At 48.4% G+C, this 19,201-nt stretch overlaps 1 protein-coding gene across 1 annotated transcript in view; it reads left to right on the top strand.

The window, feature by feature from the left end:
- LOC119965910 (oxysterol-binding protein-related protein 10-like) overlaps window positions 1–19,201 on the top strand; it is a 287,075-nt gene that overhangs the window by 144,637 nt on the left and 123,237 nt on the right. The window contains exon 6 of the mRNA XM_038796909.1: window positions 3,302–3,459. Coding sequence (XP_038652837.1) covers window positions 3,302–3,459 — 158 coding nt within the window. The remainder of the gene's footprint in view (window positions 1–3,301; window positions 3,460–19,201) is intronic.

The following is a 19,201-nucleotide window of genomic DNA, read 5'->3' as shown; positions in this document are numbered from 1 at the left end:
CCGTAATACTGTCCTTGACTAGCAGCGCCACACCTCCCCCTCTTTTGCCCCCTTCTCTGAGCTTACTAAAACACCTAAACCCCGGAACCTGCAACAACCATTCCTGTCCCTGCTCTATCCATGTCTCTGAAATGGCCACAACATCGAAGTCCCAGGTACCAACCCATGCTGCCAGTTCCCCTACCTTATTTCGTATACTCCTGGCATTGAAGTAGACACACTTCAAACCACCTACCTGAACACTGGCACCCTCCTGCGAAGTCAAATCTGTGCTCCTGACCTCTATACTCTCAATCTCCCGTACCCCAAAACTACAATCCAGGTTCCCATGCCCCTGCTGAATTAGTTTAAACCCCCCCAAAGAGCACTAACAAATCTCCCCCCCAGGATATTGGTGCCCCTCAGGTTCAGATGTAGACCATCCTGTCTATAGAGGTCCCACCTTCCCCAGGACATGCACAGCCATGCCGCCATGTCCTGTGTGCTGACTGTGTCACGCGGCGGTGGAACGTGGGGGAGCTGGTGCCCACTGTCGCCACTCCATATGACAGGTCCGAGTTGGGCCTCGGTACCCCCTCCTCCCAGTCCATGTGCACAGGGCCCTGGGGTCCACCTTGGGGCGAAGAGGCAGCCAGTTTGAGCCCTGGCTGCCCCTGCATCATCTGGCTCTGGCAGTTCCCCAATGCCTGCATCATGGTGTCGATGCCCCTGGTGATGCTCCTCAGTGACAGGGACACATCCCCCTGTGACCGGGCCACGCTCTGCAGCACCACGACAATGCCCACCTGGCTCCGCAGTGCCGCAACCATTCCCATGTGAGAGCGGGACATGTTCTGCATAACCTCATCAAGGTTAGCCTGATACTGGTTGACATCCCCCAACGAGGTAGACATTCGGGCGAGACCCTCAGCCATGGCCGTCAGCAACTGTGCGACGCCTTGGGCATCTTCACTCATGGTGTCGACATTGTGCACCAGGCTCTCCACTTTGGTCGTCACCCTAACAGAATTGGCCTCCGTGCCACTCATTGCCAGCACCATCTCCTGCGCCCATAACCACTGGGACTCCTCTAAACGGCAATTATCTGCTGGAGTGACGTTGACATCTCCCTCTGAATGTCCAGGCCACACCCTATTGTCTACATTCGCTCCGGGTAATCCACTTCCAGAAGCTCAGCATCAGGCTGGGACCCAGCTGGGCCCTGGAATCCAGCAACCCTCTAACTGCTGTCTCGCCTGAGGGTTCCTGCCTTCAGCAGTGTGGTGCTCACCAGATTGTGTCTCAGATGCCTGACCTCTAGTATTTCTCACCGTGGTATGTGCACCTGCGCTGGTGGGGGGGTTGGGATGGCAGCTGTACCGTAGCTATAACAGTTGTATCCTTGGAGTTCCCCTCCGAGGTGTTATTCTCAGTCTGGTGAGGGGACCACCCAGGATGGGCCGGCTCCGTCAGCTGGAGGACCTGCGGGAGAATGCACATGTAGTCAGTCGGAGGAATGGATCAGTCAGTAAGGCAATCAGTACTCGCGTTTGATTGGTCCTCCGAGTGGAGCCCAGTGATTCCTCACCTATGCGGCATCCGATAGCCTCCGCATTGGCGATCGCACTGTCCGCGGCCACACCGGTCACCTCCAGGGCCCACTCCTCGAAAGAGGTGAGGATTCTGATGTCTGGCACCCCATTGCCAGTCTGGGACCTCTCCCGCCGATTGTGGGTGAGCTTTTCCTGAAGAGAGACAGAGGGCATCGTTAGTCATACATGTGGTTTGCAGTGATTGGATGGGGTGTGTGTGAAAGAGGGGTTGGGGTTGAAGAGAGAGAAGGTGGAGGAAGAGTTGGGGAGTTGAAGGAGGAGTGGGGGATGGACACTCGCGTGGGGGATGGGGTGGGAAGAGGCCTTGGGGATGGGGGCAGGGGGTGGTTGCTATGATGTAAGCGGACGTGCTGCCCGGGGTAGGTCCTTGACCTTTTTCCTGCACTGAAGGCCAGTTCTCCTGGTCACACTCATCCCAGGCAGCACTGGCTGCCTTGTGGTTTATCCTCCGGGACCCTCAAGCGAACAGGACATCCCTCCTGTTCTCCACTGTGTCCAGAAGCCACCCCCAGGTCAGCATCCCTGACTCGTTACCACAGTTAGAAATTTTTCCGAAGAAAGTATTATGCAACTTTTTCCCATTATCTTTACATTTACCCAGTTCTAAATCCCTCTATTTCCCTAACTTCTGCGTTAAACCTCCCCAAACAACATCCCATATATTTCAAAACTAAAAGCAACATCCAGTAATAGTTACCACACCAGACACCTATATATTTTAAGGTTGCTTCTAACTTAGGCTAGAAACAACTGGCTCCTCAAAATGGCTTTCTCCAGGCACAGCTTAATAGTAGTTGTCACAGCTTCCTGCTGTAAGCTTCAGTCTCAGAACAATTCCCATTGTATAGGGTGAACTTTGACTCTGATTCTCTTTATGATCTTCCCTTATCTGAACTAACCTTTGCATTATTACATGAGCTCACTTTTTAAAATGCAAGCGTTAATTTCATCCCCATCTTCTCTTTTTAACTTTTCCCATCTTTACTTTAATATTTGACACTGTATTCTCCATTGTTACAAACTTGTCTTAGGTAAACACCTGTTGCTGGGTTGATGAGCATATCAAAACCCAAGTTCCACCAGCTTCCTTGCCCCCTGTCGGCGATATAATCAGGTCAACTGCACTTTGAGATGAAGGCACCCTGTCTTGTAGCCGGGCTTGCCAGCTCTATGGCACCCCCGCCCTGCCAGAATTGCGGTACAAAACATGCCACACCCTGCATTTTTTTCGCAAAGTTTGAGAAGATCTGGAGTGAAAATCTGGCTCTGTTTCTGGGAAGAAACATGCCAGTTTTGAATCAGAACATGACACTTTGCCATTTTTTTCAAAAATTCCGCCCACGGTTTAAACTTTCAAACCATGCTTGGCAGTTAACTGTCCGTCACCCATTAACTGATGCTTTCTTCATGCCTAATCCCCCTACCAACCAATTAGCACTGTCGTTTTATGCAGTATAAAGTTATTGTTTCCCTTGACATTGGTATTCTTGTGATTGTCCTGATGGGTGCAAGATGAAAAGCTGTGACAAAATGCCTTTTTAGAGCAATACTCAAGTTCTGTACTGCCAAATGGCTATAACTTATGAGCTACATCATTTGACTGAGACTGCAGCTATATCAATAGTGTTTGTAGTAACTGTAATGTAGATGAACTAGGTTGTCTTTCAAAAAGTGGAATTATTAATATTCTACTGCACTTAACTTTTCAGATAGTGTGCTAGGATGGCAGGGACCAAGGTCTCGTTCAGCCGAGCAGCTGAAGAATGGAAATGTGTGCTCTTCACCTTCTATGCCTTCAAACAATGTAAACATTGTGTGGTCTGCAATGTCCAATCAGGTCAAACAAGGGCTGCAGCAACCCTCTGAGGTATGTGGATTAGGATTTTACTTTTATAGTCTAAGAATTTAAATAAATGGTCTCGTTGCTATGCAACAGATGCAGTATTTTCTAATTTTGAGAGAGTTTCTAGGTGTGTAATTGAAACTGAAATGAAAGGTGCATGACAACTTTGACTACTGAATGGCCTGTTTTCTTGCTGTAATTCCTTTGTAACTGAATAATATTTTATGTATTTGGCTGAGAAGATGTGGGATCATTTTTCTGAACAAACTGTTCCAACTAAAATCAGTACTATAGAGCAACACTTTGGAAACTTGGGAGCAGTTTGTTAATAGCGGAATGTTTTCAATAACTTTACATCATATGTGTATAATGGTTATAGTAGCATAAGGGTTGCTATGTAAAGCAAATCTTCAAATGTTCTTGTTATTCTGTAAATGTAAACTGATGAGTTGATCACCAATACTTGTGCAAGACTCCTCCAAAGATCCTTTCGGCTGTAGGGGGGAAAAAAGTCTGACTCTTGTTGATTTCACAGTGTTATTAATGCAGCTAGGAGTTCAGAGGTGTGAGTTGGAGTCTCACTCTTTAACTACATACCACTGTGCTGCCTGGCATTATTTTATATTGTTGATCAATTGCACCAGCAATCAATGAAAAATTTTAAATGCTGTTGCATGTCTGAGTAGGTGCTATCCAAAGATCTTGGTCGCGATCTAGCAGTCCTGTTAGCCATGTGCGTAAATCCCTTAATGGCCACTAAATCTTGTGACAGTCTAAAAACGGAATTTACATCCGCAAGATCTCAGTTTAGGATCTCCCTGTCCCTTGTCAGTGACATTTGTGCGTCAACCTGATTTCCATATATTTTAATAAATTTAAATGTGATTACTGGGATTGACGCCATAACGTCCGGTGTGACATCATGCTAGCATGAATCACTATTGGTTCTCAAAAGCGAAAACCAATTGTGATGACCACACTAAGGGTGAAAAGGCGCCTATAGGCCCTGGGGGGTGAGGGCAAGGCTCTGCATGTAACTCAACCATGAGAGAAAGCTCTGGGAAATTGTCAAGCGCAAACTTTAAGCAATGCTCTCGAGGAAGTCCAGCTTGCAGTAGTTTGCAGTCCAGTGGAACATCAAGCTTTGTCCAGGATGATGTCAAGCTTCTTGAGTGTTGTCAGAGATGCACTCATCAGGCAAGTGGAGAGTATTCCATTACACTCCTGACACCTTGTAGATGGTAGACCAGCTCTGCGGAATCAGGAGTTTAGTTAGTCAGTCCAAGATTCCTAGCCTTTAGCCTGCCCTTATAGACACAATAATTAGATGGCTAGTCCAGATCAATTTCCAGGATTTTAACAGTGGACGATTCAGCGATGGAAATACCTTTTAATGTCAAGGGCTGGTAATTAGATTTCCTCTTGTTGAAGATGGTCATTTCTGGCACTTTTGTAGTGCAAATATTTCTTGCCATTTGTCAGCACAAGCCTGGATATTGTCCATGTCTTGCTACATTGGACATGGACTGTTTCAGTATCTGAGGAGTTGTGAGTGGTGCTTAACATTGTGAGTTTGTTAGCGACCATCCCCATGCACACTGCAGAGTCCCCAGTGAACGTGCAGCCACTTAATAGCACATTTTGTGCTCGGCTGCATCGTACATTATGTTGATGGGACAAGCAGCACAAAGTTGCTGCTGGCTATCTTGATGGAACTGGGCGTGGGCTAATCACAGATTGTGATCCATATGCTCGAAAGCGGGTTTTTATTTAATTTCTTCATGAGTATTGATTGCAAAATAGTAGGGAGGAACAAATATGCTGAAATTTATTTGTAACTGAGCAGGATCAAGAGAGGAAGGTTATAGAAACATTCACTATATTTGTATTGATAAAATGGAGAGACAAGAAATGTAAGAAAAAAAGTAACAGGTTAGAGTTTAAAAGAAGATTAAATTTAGCAACTCAACTGTTTTAATTTAAAATTGGAAGAATATTGAAACATTATACAGAATTGAGGACATAATTAATGATGAGTGGAGTAGCTATTACCTAGACTTTAAGAGCCATACAAGATCACTGTAACCTCCCTTAGCCTTTCTATTCTCCCACAAACTTAAAACGCAAGGTTGGTGGCACATAATTGCTACTGCCAGATTTCATCTTTCGTCTACCAATCTGGGTACTAGTTTTCTGGGACCAGAGACCTGATAGCCATTAGATTGGTCAAAAGCTCTTGTGGGGTAGCCGGGGGGATGACTTTCTACCAAGTTTGGTGGGTGGGTGGGAAAGCCTACCTCAAAAGCTCAACCCAACTTTTATTTCAGGACCCCTCAGCTCATTGAAATCCCTCTCGATGGAACTTTGTCAGGCCATCCTTAGAACTATGGCGATCTAGTCATTTGACAAGTGCCGCAAGCAAGTGCCTACCTCCAAATAAAGTTATCTTGTCTGTGACATGCTAAGCGTAGAAAAAACAATGCATATAAGACAATTATTGTATAAATGTTCAAATCCCGATATCTTCTTGCTGCTAAACATTGTAGAATAGGAAAAATTAGAACTACTAATCATTTTTGCTAAAATGTATGCTCATTCATGAAGTATTTTATTATGGGACTGAATTGTGCCCACGTTTCTAGAAATGCAATGCATGGTCACATTTCAGCAGTTTTTTAAGTGCAGAAAGTGAGCACTGAGTTGGTATTAGATGATTCATGAACTTCTATGCCGTGCACATGCCAATAAGCAAAATGGTGAAACCAAGATTTTTTGAGTATCCTTGACCTGCATCATAATGCAGAAAGTTTATATAATATTAACCAGTTTCAGAACTTTCTATGAAATTACTTGAATACTGCGCCATTAGCAAAAAATAATAAAATCAAGATATTTTATAGATTTATATACAAAATAGTTTAAACCTCAGTAAGAACTGTCAGTCTCATAGACTCATTCAAAATGCTTCTAATTAATTACCCCATTAGCTAAAACTGTGAAATATCTACCCTCCCTCAATCCATCCTTTCTCATGTCCAGTTTAGATTTATAAAACCCAAGCTTTGTAATCATCACTGCTTCCTATAATCTTGGTAGAGACTGGTAACTTTTAAAAATGAAGAAATAGGAAATCCTGGTTATTTAAAAAGAATAAAGACACAAGATTCCACCGTACAAAACAGAAGATCTTTTACTCTTCAAGAGGTAACAAAGAAAACACTATATACTATCTATCCTATTGTCTACATCCAGAAATAACAGACAAATGCAGTTGATTATCAACTATAAGTAGCACGTTAAATGGCAGATATAACTACGGCAGACCTGACAAATTGGCTCAAGAGCCCACTCAGTCACAAAGCCGTTCAAAACTTTGACTTGCTCTCTTAAGAATTGCAGCTCCAATCCTTCTAGGAGTTTGTCTGATGCCCAGATGACAGCAACACACATTAAATCCGAACATCACAGGCACAGCACGGTCTTCACCACAAATGGCACGTGCCAGCAGAACCTGCCCAACTCACTCTTGATGGTGTAGTCTTACGAATGTTATCTTCAAGTAGTAGAAACATCTGCAGCAACGCATTCTCAGCTTCTGGATCTGGACAGCCTTCTTCAACTTGTTGTGCTGCACCTCTGGGCTCCCAACTACTACAGACCAGTTTGGATTGATCTGTCCTCCTTTATCTCTCAACTAAATTCAGTTTTGCCAGTAGTTTTGAATCCCAAACCTGAGTATGTTTTTATTTCCTTAGAAACTGGGAGGGTCTGTTTGCTTTCTATGTTATCCAGTCTGTTTCCTATCCTGTTTCCGTTTTCAGTTCAGTTTCTATTTTAGTTAGGGTCGGCGGCAAGAAATACAAAGTAAATTTAAAATATAGATTTTCAGCAATGTTAAAGTTAAGTTTATTCTTTTCAGAGCCATGCATGCTACATACTTGCTACCTATTGAATGTATCTTTAGATTAACATTTTGATAAGCAAGTGTTCCCAGTGATCAGTTTCTTCTGCATGTCAGCAAAATGAAGCATTTCTACATTTTGCAGTTGCCCGACTTATAAAGTGTTGCACTATAGGACCTCTGGTGGTTAAGTGGGAGACTGTGCAACTCCGAGTTGATATGAGACACCCACTGAATATAGGAGAGTTATTGATCTGAACGCTGCATTACAAATATTGCACTTTAAAGAGAACAAGTGTTGAGTACTCTTCTAACAATCCTGAGAAATCCCTATACTTAAGGAACATAAGAGCAGGAGTCAGCCATTTGGCCCATCAGACTGCTCCGCCATTTAACCAGATCATGGCTGATCCTGTACTTCAATGTTCTATATGTTTTCTTGACCAATATGTGGAGGAACCAACTAGAGAGCAGGCCATCGTAGTCTGGGTACTGTGTAATGAGAAGGGAATCATTGCCAATCTGGCTGTACGAGATCCCTTGGGGATGAGCGACCATAACATGGAGAATTTTTTATCAAGTTGGAGAGTGAAGTAGCTGATTTGGAGACTAGGGTGCTGAATCTTAAAAATGGGAATTATGAAGATATGAGGTGTGAGTTGGCCTTCATAGATTGGGGAGATTTACTGAAAGGGATGACAGTGGATAGACAATGGCAAGCATTCAAGGAACGCATGGGGGGGGGGGGAGAGAAACTACAGCAACTGTTCATTCTTGTCTGGCACAAAAGCAAAGATGGGTACGAGGGCCAATCTATGGCTTACAAAGGAAATTAGAAATAGTTTACGATCCGAGGAAGAAGCATACAGATTGGCCAAGAAAAATAATAGGTCTGAGGATTGGGAGCAGTTTAGAATTTAGCAAAGAAGGACAAAGGGATTGATTAAGAAGGGGAAAGTACAGTACGAAAGGAAGCTTGCAGGGAACATAAAGACTGACACTAAGAGTTTCTATAGATATGTGAAGAGAAAGAGATTGGTAAAGAGAAATGTAGGCCCCCTACAGACAGAAGCAGGGAAGGCATAATACAGAACAAAGAAATAGCTGAGCAATTGAATACATACTTTTGTTCTGTCTTCACAAAAGAGGACACAAATCAGATACCAGAATTGTTGGAGAATGAAAGGTTAGTGAGAGGGAAGAACTGAGGGAGATCAACATTAGTAGAGAAATGTTGCTGGGAAAACTGATGAGACTAAAGGCGGATAAATCCCCAGGGCTTGGGAATCTGCATCCCAGACTGCTTAAGGAGGTGGTTCTGGAAATAGTGGATGTATTGGTGGTCATCTTCTGGGATTCTATAGATTCTGGAACTATCCCTGCAGATTGGAGGGTAGCTCATGCCATCCAATATTCAAAAAGGGAGGAAGAGCGAAAGCAGGGAATTATAGACAATAAGCCTAACATCGGTAGTAGGGAAAATGCTTGAATCCATTATCAAGGACTTTATAGCGGAGCATTTAGAAAGCAGTGGCATGATCAGTCAGAGTCAGCATGGATTTATGAAGGGAAAATCATGCTTGACAAATCTGTTGGAATTATTTGAAGATGTAACTTGTACAGTTGACGAGGGGAAGCCAGTCAAGTGGTATATTTGGAGTTTCAGAAGGCATTTGACAAAGTCCCGCAAAATTAAAGCGCATGGGATTGGGGGAAATGTGTTGAGGTGGATTGAAAACTGGTTGGCAGAGAGGAAACAAAGAGTAGGGATTAATGGGTCCTTTTCAAATCGGCAGGCAGTAACTAGTGGGGTACCACAGGGATTGGTGCTGGGCCACCAGCTATTTACAATATATATTAATGATTTGGATGAGGGAACAAAATGTAACATCTCAAAGTTTGCAGATGATACCAACTTAGGTGGGAGGGTAAATTGTGACAAGGATGCAGGGATCCTACAGCAAGATCTGGACAGGTTGGGCGAGTGGGCAAATCGATGGCAGATGCAGTATAATTTGGAGAAGTGTGAGGTTATTCACTTTGGAAGCGAAAACAGGAAGGTAGATTACTACCTGAATGGTTGTAAATTGGGAGAGGGGAGTGTGCAGTGTGACCTGGAGTCCTTGTGCACCACTCGTTGAAGGTAAGCATGCAGGTGCAGCAGGCAGTAAAGAAGGCGAATGGTATGTTGGCCTTCATTGCGAGAGGTTTCGAGTATAGAAGCAGGGACGTGTTGCTGCAATTATACAGGACCTTGGTGAGGCCACACCTGGAGTATTGTGTGCAGTTTTGGTCTCCTTCTCTGAGGGAGGAAGTGCAGTGACCAGACTGATTCCAGGGATGGCGGGACTGTCATATGGACTGTCATATGAGGAGATATTGACTAGGTTGGGATTGTTCTTGCTGGAGTTCAGAAGAATGAGCGGGGGATCTTATAGAGACCTATAAAACATTAATGGGACTAGACAGGGTAGATGCAGGGAAGATGTTACCAATGATGGGTGTGTCTGAGGATTTGGGGTAAACCATTTCGGACCGATATAAGGAGACATTTCTTCACCTAAAGAGTGGTGAGCCTGTAGAATTCATTACCTAAGGAAGTAGTTGATGCTAAAACATTGAATATATTCAAGAGGCGGCTAAATATAGCACTTGGGGAGAATGGGATCAAAGGTTGTGGGGAGAAAGCAGGATTAGGCTATTAAATTGGATGATCAGCCAAGATCATGATGAATGGCGGAGCAGGCTCGAAGGGCCAAAATGCCACCTCTTGCTCCTATCTTCTATGTGCATATGCATCTATCTATATTCGGTTAATTTCATTGTTATATTGAATCTTATTCTGAACTAAATTTTTAATCCTAGTTAAAAGCAACTGAGAGGAGTCCGTTCTGACGGCTGCGTAGCTTTTACACTTGCTTGGCTCTCGCAAGGTGCAACGGCCGTCAGGAATCCCGGGGGAGGCCTCTCCTGGCATCTACCGGCCACGTCGCGCCTTGGTTCTGGCGGGATGCAGCTGGTGGATGGTGTCCATAGTGTTAAATTGTTCTTCGTGGACTTTGCTATTTAAAGAAACAATTATGCTAGCACATAAATTGTAGAAGCATTATTTATTGCATTGACTAATGTGACAGGACCTGGGGCATAATGGGGGAGTAGTTGGATTTATACCTAGGGCACAATGGCAGTGCTACTCTACTTTGATAATACTGCTTAAACATGAGCATGTTCAGGTCTTATACTGAATAAAATGTAACCACTGTCGCCAATAAGGGTTATCACTTAGAACAGTGTTTTCAATAACTTTACATCATATGTGTATAATGGTTATAGTAGCATAAGGGTTGCTATGTAAAGCAAATCTTCAAATGTTCTTGTTATTCTGTAAATGTAAACTGATGAGTTGATCACCAATACTTGTGCAAGACTCCTCCAAAGATCCTTTCGGCTGTAGGGAAAAAAAAGTCTGACTTGTTGATTTCACAGTGTTATTAATGTAGCTAGGAGTTCAGAGGTGTGAGTTGGAGTCTCACTCTTTAACTACATACCACTGTGCTGCCTGGCATTATTTTATATTGTTGATCAATTTTGTTGAAGTCGATCTCTTTGAGTGAGCTGTACTTGAACAGGTGCATTTCCCCCCCTAACTGGGATGGATGGAGTTCCCAAACCCACACCTGTTTCCCCAGAGCCGAGTTCAGATTGGGACAAGCATAAATCAGCATTGTGAAAATGGACCAATTGAAAGGTGGGGAGATACCCAAAGGCTACACAAGAATTGTCTGTGAAATTCTGTATATGGCAGTGCTCCAGCTATGAGTTACTGACCGGGGTACTTGTGGAAATATATTCCAGTCAGCAGTCACTTGATTTTGGGTGGGAGATGCAGGCCTTGAAAAAAGATCGCAAATCCGTGCTGGAAACTAACACTGTGCAGGAGGAGAATCTGCAGGAAATAAATTTAAAGATAATTGATTTTTTTATTTTAAACTCTTCAGTTGTAGGTGCAGGTGCTGACTAACCTGGCTGATCAGCTGCTGCAGAAACGGGAGTGGCTGCTGGAGGCTGTGTCGGTGGCGGTGACTATAAGAGTGAACCAGGGAGGCAGAAAGTCCACGGCCGCGATTCTCCGCTCCCGCGCGGCATCGGGAAGGCCGTCGTGAACTCGGCCGAGTTTCACGATGGCTCTACACGGCCTCGTTCCCGAACGATTCTGGCCCCGGAAATGGGCTAGGAGCGGTTCCGTGGGAAACACGTGGGGAATGACGGCAAAAGCCCGCGCGACCCCCGAGTGACGCCGCTCTGCGTCGTAAAAGGGCGCGAGCGACCAAAACAAGTGAGGGCCTGAAAATGACGGAGCCACGGAGGGCCGCCCCGAGGTTCGGGGAGACTGACCTCGAGACCCCCCTCGGTCTGGGGAGCAGTGCCGGAAGAAGCTCCACGACCTCACCAGGCTGCCATGGTAAGTGCCAAGAGGGTGCCCCCGGGTCACAAAACCCCCCCCCCCCCCCCCCCCCCCCCCCCCCCCCCCGGGAGGGGAGGGGGGGGCCTGAGTGAGTGAAGGGTGGTTAACAAAGTTTTCACAGACGCACATGAGCGCTGCGACCCCCTGGAGAGATGCCATGGTGTAGCTGCAACTGTCCCCCCAACCTGTGCCAATATCTGAACGCCCTGATGTTCCCTGCCGAATTGTGATGATCTATCCATGCCCCCCCCCCAAACAGGACAAGACTGGTCACAACTACCTGGAGCAGAACAGGACCGGAGGGGGTTCACCCATTATGCACCCCCGACAGTCTTTGAAGAGAGAGCACTGGACCTTGCTGGGAGACCTGGCACCCGGGAGGTCGCGCAATGCGAGGTTGGAGGTGCAGAACCAAGTGAGACAACCCTACATGATAACACCCCCCCCCCCCCCCCCCAGCCCATCCTCTGTCCCCTCGCACTCTACCCACTGGACCCCCCATCCTCTGTCCCCTCACACTCTACCCACTGGATCCCCATTGTCTGTCCCTTCACACTCTCCCCACTGGACTCCCCATCCCCTGTCCCCTCACATCTACCCACTGGACCATCCTACGCCCGGCTGAGCGTGTCTAACTAACCCCGTATTATTCTGTTCCCTAGGGCGTGGTGACGAACATCCAGGGCTGTCTGCTGCCACACACAGGCGCCCATCTGCTACGACCACCGCACCCAGGGCCGCATGCCAGAGGGTGGCAGGAGGTCAGCCAGGAGTGCCATCCTCTCAACCCCAGACCCTCCAGCAGGACGCACACAGGACGGCGACACTCAACAGAGTCACCTGAGGGAGAACCAGACTTGGGCCGCGTGCAGCCTGCGCTCGAATATGACTGGGATGAGGACTCTGCTGGTTTTCTGACGGACGAGGACCTAGAGCTTGCGGCACTGCTGTCTCCCACACCATCCACCATCCCAGAGACACTCGCCTCGGTTGGGCAATTAAGTGATGAGGCTCCTGGGCCACAGTCTGGTGTGCACCACACAGCTGAGCCGGTACAGCAGGTGGAGGTCGGAGCAGCCGAGGGGCTGGACGGTCGGAGGGCAGCCCAGGCCCAGCATTCAGCTGGCTCCCAGACGTTTCCCGGGTTACTGGATTTACTCGACCCACGTGGACAGCTGATGCATTTCGAAACCCAGGGACACAATGACGGGATGAGGGCCGTCTTCCAGCAGCTGCAGATGCAGTTAGAGGAGTCAAACCGCGTCCAGGAGCAGGGTCTGGTGCTGCTCATGGCAGCCACCCAGGCTGACACCACACGGGGGACATCCGCGGTCGAGGACAATGGGTGAAACGGTTTCGGCCATGGGTCAGGTTCTGCAAGGCGTTGGGCTTAATTTGCACGCGTCATCCTCAGCCCTGGACAGGACTGCCCTCTCACAGGCAGCTATGTGCCAGAGCCAAAACGACATTGCCGGCGCGCTACGGACCGTGGCCCAGTCTCAGCAGGTCATAGCCCAGTCCCAGCAGGCCATGGCACAGTCCCAGCAGTCAGTCACCTGACGCACGTGCTGGATGGCGTCGCACACTCACAGGTTGAGGTCGCACAGTACCTGGAGGGTATGTCTCACACCCTGGACTCCGTCCCTGCGAACGTTCGGACCCTGGTCGATACCGTTGCAGGCCTCCAGGACTGGCAGCGCCAGGTGTCGGTGGGGCGACGGGGCACCTCCCCGCTCGCACCTCCGTCCCACAGTGAGGCCCGGGGGCCACCGCGCTCCCCGAGGGAGGAGGAGGTTCTGGGGCACGTCCCATTAACTCCATCACGGGACATCCCTGAACGCCTGGCCTCCCCCCCGTCCCATCCCTGGTGCATTGGGTGGGCAGCGGGCAGAGCAGGGTGGCACCATGTCATCCGAAACGCCCGCGGAGCAGCCTGGCCCATCAAGCCCGGGTCGCCCCAGGAAACGAGTGCCGACGGGGAGACATGTCGCAGGGGGTGATTCTCAGCAGTCCGCCTCCACTCCTGCTGTATCATCTGGGGATTCACTTAGACGTAGTGGTAGGGTGTGTAAGGCAATGAAGAGGGACACAGAGTAAGTTGGCACGGGTGAAGGGCACAGTTTAGTTGTGGGGGCTAGGGCACCTGTACATAATATTAACCATTAAACTCACTATTGCACCTAACTTGTAATACCGTGTGATTTTTCCGTTGACACGGGGATCGTGATGGTGACCGAGTGTCGCTGGGGTTGACGAGCGGTGAAACTTCAGTGCCGGGTGTGCAGACCCCCCCACCCCCTCCCACAGCTACCCCACGCAGGCACGTAATGGAGTGTCCCTGACGAACTCCGCGACCACCGAGATGGATGGTTCAGCTATTACCATGAGTCAGACTTTGTCTAACGATTCTGAGCTCACAGCTCATCGCAGAGCGGGCTGTCATCATTCGACATGGCACTGATCACACCCGCTGACACAGCCATCAATGTCGTGCCATACCGTTGTGCCGCAGTGGTACGGGTGATGTTGACCTGGAGCAGTGTACACAGAGCGGGGGGGGGGGGGTAGTAGTTGTGTGCTGACCGTCTGGCGATGCTGGTGGTAGTGTTGGTGTTCAGCGGTGCCATTGCGCGCGACGCATGAATTTTGCTGCCAACAAGGCGTCGCATGCCCGCTGTCCTCGCCGGTGCCGTCGTGCAGCCTCCTGGACATTACCAGCACCCAGGTCGTGTCTGCGTGCTGCGCTCGACCCCTCCTCCTCCGTCTCCGTGTTGGCACCACTGCCAGTGGTTTCTGCCTCCGACTCCTCCACCAGGGCATCTCCCCTCTGCATCGCGATGTTGTGCAGCGCACAGCAGACCACAACAATGCGAGCGACCCTCTCAGGCTGGTACTGCAGGGCCCCTCCGGAGCGGTCCAGGCACCTGAATCGCATTTTCAGCAGACCAAAGCAGCGCTCCACCACACCCTGGTTGTTGCATGGGCCTCATTGTAAAGGGTCTCCGCGTTGGTCTGAGGCCTCCGTATGGGCGTCATCAGCCAAGACCTCAATGGATAACCCCTGTCGCCCAGCAACCAGCCCCTCAACCGGGGTGGCCGTCCCTCAAACATATCAGGGATGAATGACTGCGCAAGAATGTACGCATCATGCACACTTCCAGGGAACCTTGCGCACACGTGCATGATCTTCATGTGGGGGTCGCATATCACCTGGATATTCATGGAGTATGTCCCCCTCCTGTTTGTGAACACTTCCCTGTTGCCTGCAGGCGGGCGCATGGGACGTGAACACAATCAATGACCACCTGGACCATCGGTATCCCGGCCACGTTGGCAAATGCACGGGCTTGTGCGTCTTGACTTGCTCAGTCCTCGGGAAAGGTGATGTAGGGATCGGCGAGGGCATCGGTCACATCCCGGTCACCTGTGCACCGATGACTGCGAGATCCCAGATAGGTCCCCGCTCGGAGACTGGAAGGAGCCAGTAGCATAAAAGTTAAGTGCCACTTGACGGCAACCGGTATCGCATTTCCTCCTACCGTTCCACGTGGGGCGAGGTACGACACGAGTTGGCAGATATGTGCGACCGTCTCTCGGCTCAACCGGAGTCTCCTCCTGCAGGTGATGTCCGGCATTGTCTCGAAAGTGATCCGGCCCGGATACACCCTAGGCCTCGCTCGTCGCCTCTGGCGCCTTGGCTCCACCATCAATGCCTCCTCCTCCTCCCACCCCATGCTGCTCGACGACGGGCCACTCCGCGGCCATTCCCTCTGCTCCTGCAGCTGCCCCTGCATCCACTGTGGGATGTGGCTGTGGATGCTGCTCGATCTCCAACTGCAGTGCAGCAGCCCCAACCACTGCGCTGAACATAGCCGTTCGGTTTGAATACATTTTGCTCACCTACAGAAGGGTGATGGGGGCAGAGAAACAACATGTTAGACAGAGGTTATTCGACACCTCGGCAGCTGCCTGCCACGGGATACCTGTGTGTCCTGGTGGCCTGGTTGCGCTGCTGACATGCGGCCAGCCTAACCCCTGGTCACTTTCTGCGCCCAACGGGCAGTTAACAACACGTCCTCCTCACCGGTGCGTCAGTGGGCTGTGGCCATCAGCCACAGGGCAACCAGCGGCAGTGTCTTCGTGACTGTCCTGCCATGGCAGGGCGGCTGACATGTTGCATCCGGGGGTGGACGACCCACTCTACTCCACTCACTCCCTCTCCCCCCTCCGCCCCCACTACTCGCTCTCCCCCCCCCCCCACTTCTCCCTCTCTCCCCCCCACTACTCGCTCTTCCCCCCCCTCTTCCCCCCCCACTACTCGCTCTCCCCCCACTACTCGCTCTCCCCCCCACTTCTCCCTCTCCCCCCCACTTCTCCCTCTCCCCCCCTTCTCCCTCTCCCCCCCCCCAATATTCGCTCTCCGTCCCCCCACTACTCCCTCTCCTCCCCACTACTCCCTCTCACCCCCACTTCTCCCTCTTCCCCCCCAATTCTCCCCCTCTGCCCCCCCACTTCCCCCTCTCTTCCCCCCATTACCCGCTCTCCCCCCCCAATATTCGCTCTCCGTCCCCCACTTCTCCCTCTCCTCCCCACTTCTCCCTCTCCTCCCCACTTCTCCCTCTCCCCCCCACTTCTCCCTCTTCCCCCCCCAATTCTCCCCCTCCGCCCCCCCACTCCTCCCTCTCTCCCCCCCCCACTACTCGCTCTCCCCCCCCACTTCTCCCTCACCCCTCTCCCAACCCCCCCCCCCCCCCCCCCCCCCCCCCCCCCCACTGGCTGCTGCGTTCTCGGGGATGCCTTCCCCAGTTTGCCGAGACTCCGGGACGGTCCGCTCACCTCCTCACTCCTCGTCAGCCAGCACGACTGGCTGGCGACTTTAAACAGCAGGTATGAACGGCGACGTCGTGACGCAAGGTCACGACATCGGGACTTTGGCCCATCTGGGCCGGAGAATAGCGGGGGTGCCGGAGAATCGCCTTTTTGGCTGCATCGGGTGATTCTCCGTGTTTTTGCGCACGAAACACGATGACAAAAATTTGGCCGGTTGGGAGAATAGCAGGAGTGCGTCGGACCGGCGTCGCGGGAAAAACGCTATTCTCCCAACCGGCGTGACATCGGAGAATCGCGCCCCACGGCACCGGCCTGTACTCAGCCTCATGTGGCCACATAATGTACTGCAGCCAGAATTCACCCAGGGACAAAATGGGCAACAAAGTCAGGCGATACTCGGGGATCATTTTTGCAGACCTTTTGGCGACCCATTTCACATCATCCCGCGACCCACCCGCGGGGCGCGACCCCCACTTTGAAAAACACTGACTTAGAATCATATCAGAACTTTGAAAAAGAGGTTAATGGGTTAATTGATACCCTAAATGATTTCAAGAACAAGATGCTGAATTTATGACCTCTCGTATTCCATTTCCTCCCCAACATAAATACACTATTGGATGCCAGCTTTGTACAGTGCACAGCCAAGTTGGACATGCTCCATGTTTTGGTTCTGTGATTGCAGTATAGGTTTGGAAAGCTGTAATTTGTTTAAAAGTATATACCACTATGCTGCTAGGCTCTATGTTATGGTTGTGCTTCCAAAACTGGTGAGACTGGAGAATATATGGTTTGGAAAAAAAAAATGTGGTCATACAGAGGCACAATGTATTGATGCCCTAATGCACAGTTTTATGTGACAGTGGAACATGGGGGTCCTGGTTATCCCATGAGTTAGTTTCCAACCAAAGCTGTGCAGCAGTTGTAGGGCATTAGATAGAGGCTAGCTGCTGAGTCACTGGGAGGGCAGGAGAGGTCAGTGGGGGACTCCACCATGTAACCCTTCCACAGCTCCTACACAGCCAGATCCACGATACTATTGGTGCTGGTTTAGGATTAAATTGTGATTCGTCAGTTTAGTTGGAGAGTGGCACGTGGCTTCAGTGAATCTAAGAAAGAGGAGAAAGGAAAAATGAGATTCATAAAAATCTATAGAAAATCACAATGGAACAAGCCAAAGAAAAAAAATGTAAAATGTTGAACAGTGGAATTGAAGAATAATTTAATTGGGAAGAATAAATTTAGTATTGTTATGTGGCTCCTAAAATATAAATTTTATGTATTTACCTAAATTGACACTTACTGAGGGAGTGCTACTTTGTCTGAGAAACTTTCCTGGATAGATAGTAAATCTGACTTCAGTGTTTCTTCAGTCAGACATAAAAGCCAACGGATTATTTTCGAAAAGCAGGCAGTTCTCCTTTTGCAGGCCAACATTCTTCCCTCACCAAGCAGTAACAAAAAAAGCAATTGATGTGATCACTCATTGATTTACTGTTTGTGCTCAAACTGCCAGTTGTGTTTGCCTATGCAAGTTACTGCACATCAAACATAATCCTTTGGCTGCAGAGTGCTTTGGAAAATCGTGAAGATGTAGTATGGTAATGTGGATTTTTATTTCCTTATGCTGTGTCGGTGGAAGAAAGAGCTGATGCTTTCACAGATTTTAGACCATAAGGATCTATGATACAGGTTTACAACTGTGGGATGCACTGAGGAGAGCAATTAATAAGCTTGTATGTGTGTATTAATTTGTTTTCATGCACTGAAACCAGGGCAATAGTCAAATTATAATCCGTAAAATGTGTAATTTAACTTTCATCCGTCAGATGGCACCAGATATGTGATTAATTGAAGTTTGTAAGGATGAAAATGTTTGGATTAACAAACCATTTTCTACAGCTTCAGCTTAATTTCCTCACTATGTAATTTATTTACTTTTTTCCAGTTTTAATTCCTGCAACCAACCAGCAATGTTATCCATACCTATTCCCAGTACTTGTGAACCTAGGAACTAGAATAGGCCATTCATTCCCCTCATACTTGTTCCACCATTCAATTAGATAGTGGCTGACCTATATCTTAGCTGTTTACCCACTTCTGATTCAAATTCCTAATTTTAAACAACTTGTTTAGAAGACCCATCAGCCAAGTAAACTCAAGGGGATACAAACCGAGTTTATGCAACCTGTCCTCGTAAGATAACTCTCTGAACCCCAGCATTGTTCATGTGAATCTGGACTGTACTAATGTTTTAAACACAAAATGTAATTTATATTGGGGAAGTATGAGAGATTGTAACAAGAAGAAATTTCTGAAATTAAAAATTGTTCTATAATTAAACCAGTTACCTGATTTTTCAGTGCTATCAGGACACGGGTCCCTTGTGGAGTCTCACTTAGGACTCACGGAGGCACACTCTGGAGGAGCAGAATGAGTGACGCAGTACCAAGCAACGTATGATCACAACAATCTTTATTGGACAATTATTAAACCATAATTAATGATTCAAAGAAATTAAAAATAAAATGGTTCAGAAAACAGTGGGTGGAATTTTACAAATTTAGTTC

This window comes from Scyliorhinus canicula, chromosome 5 (assembly GCF_902713615.1).
Source record: "Scyliorhinus canicula chromosome 5, sScyCan1.1, whole genome shotgun sequence".
Taxonomy (NCBI): domain Eukaryota; kingdom Metazoa; phylum Chordata; class Chondrichthyes; order Carcharhiniformes; family Scyliorhinidae; genus Scyliorhinus; species Scyliorhinus canicula.
The sequence above is the reverse complement of the archived record's forward strand: the minus strand, read 5'-3'. Positions and strand labels throughout refer to the sequence as shown.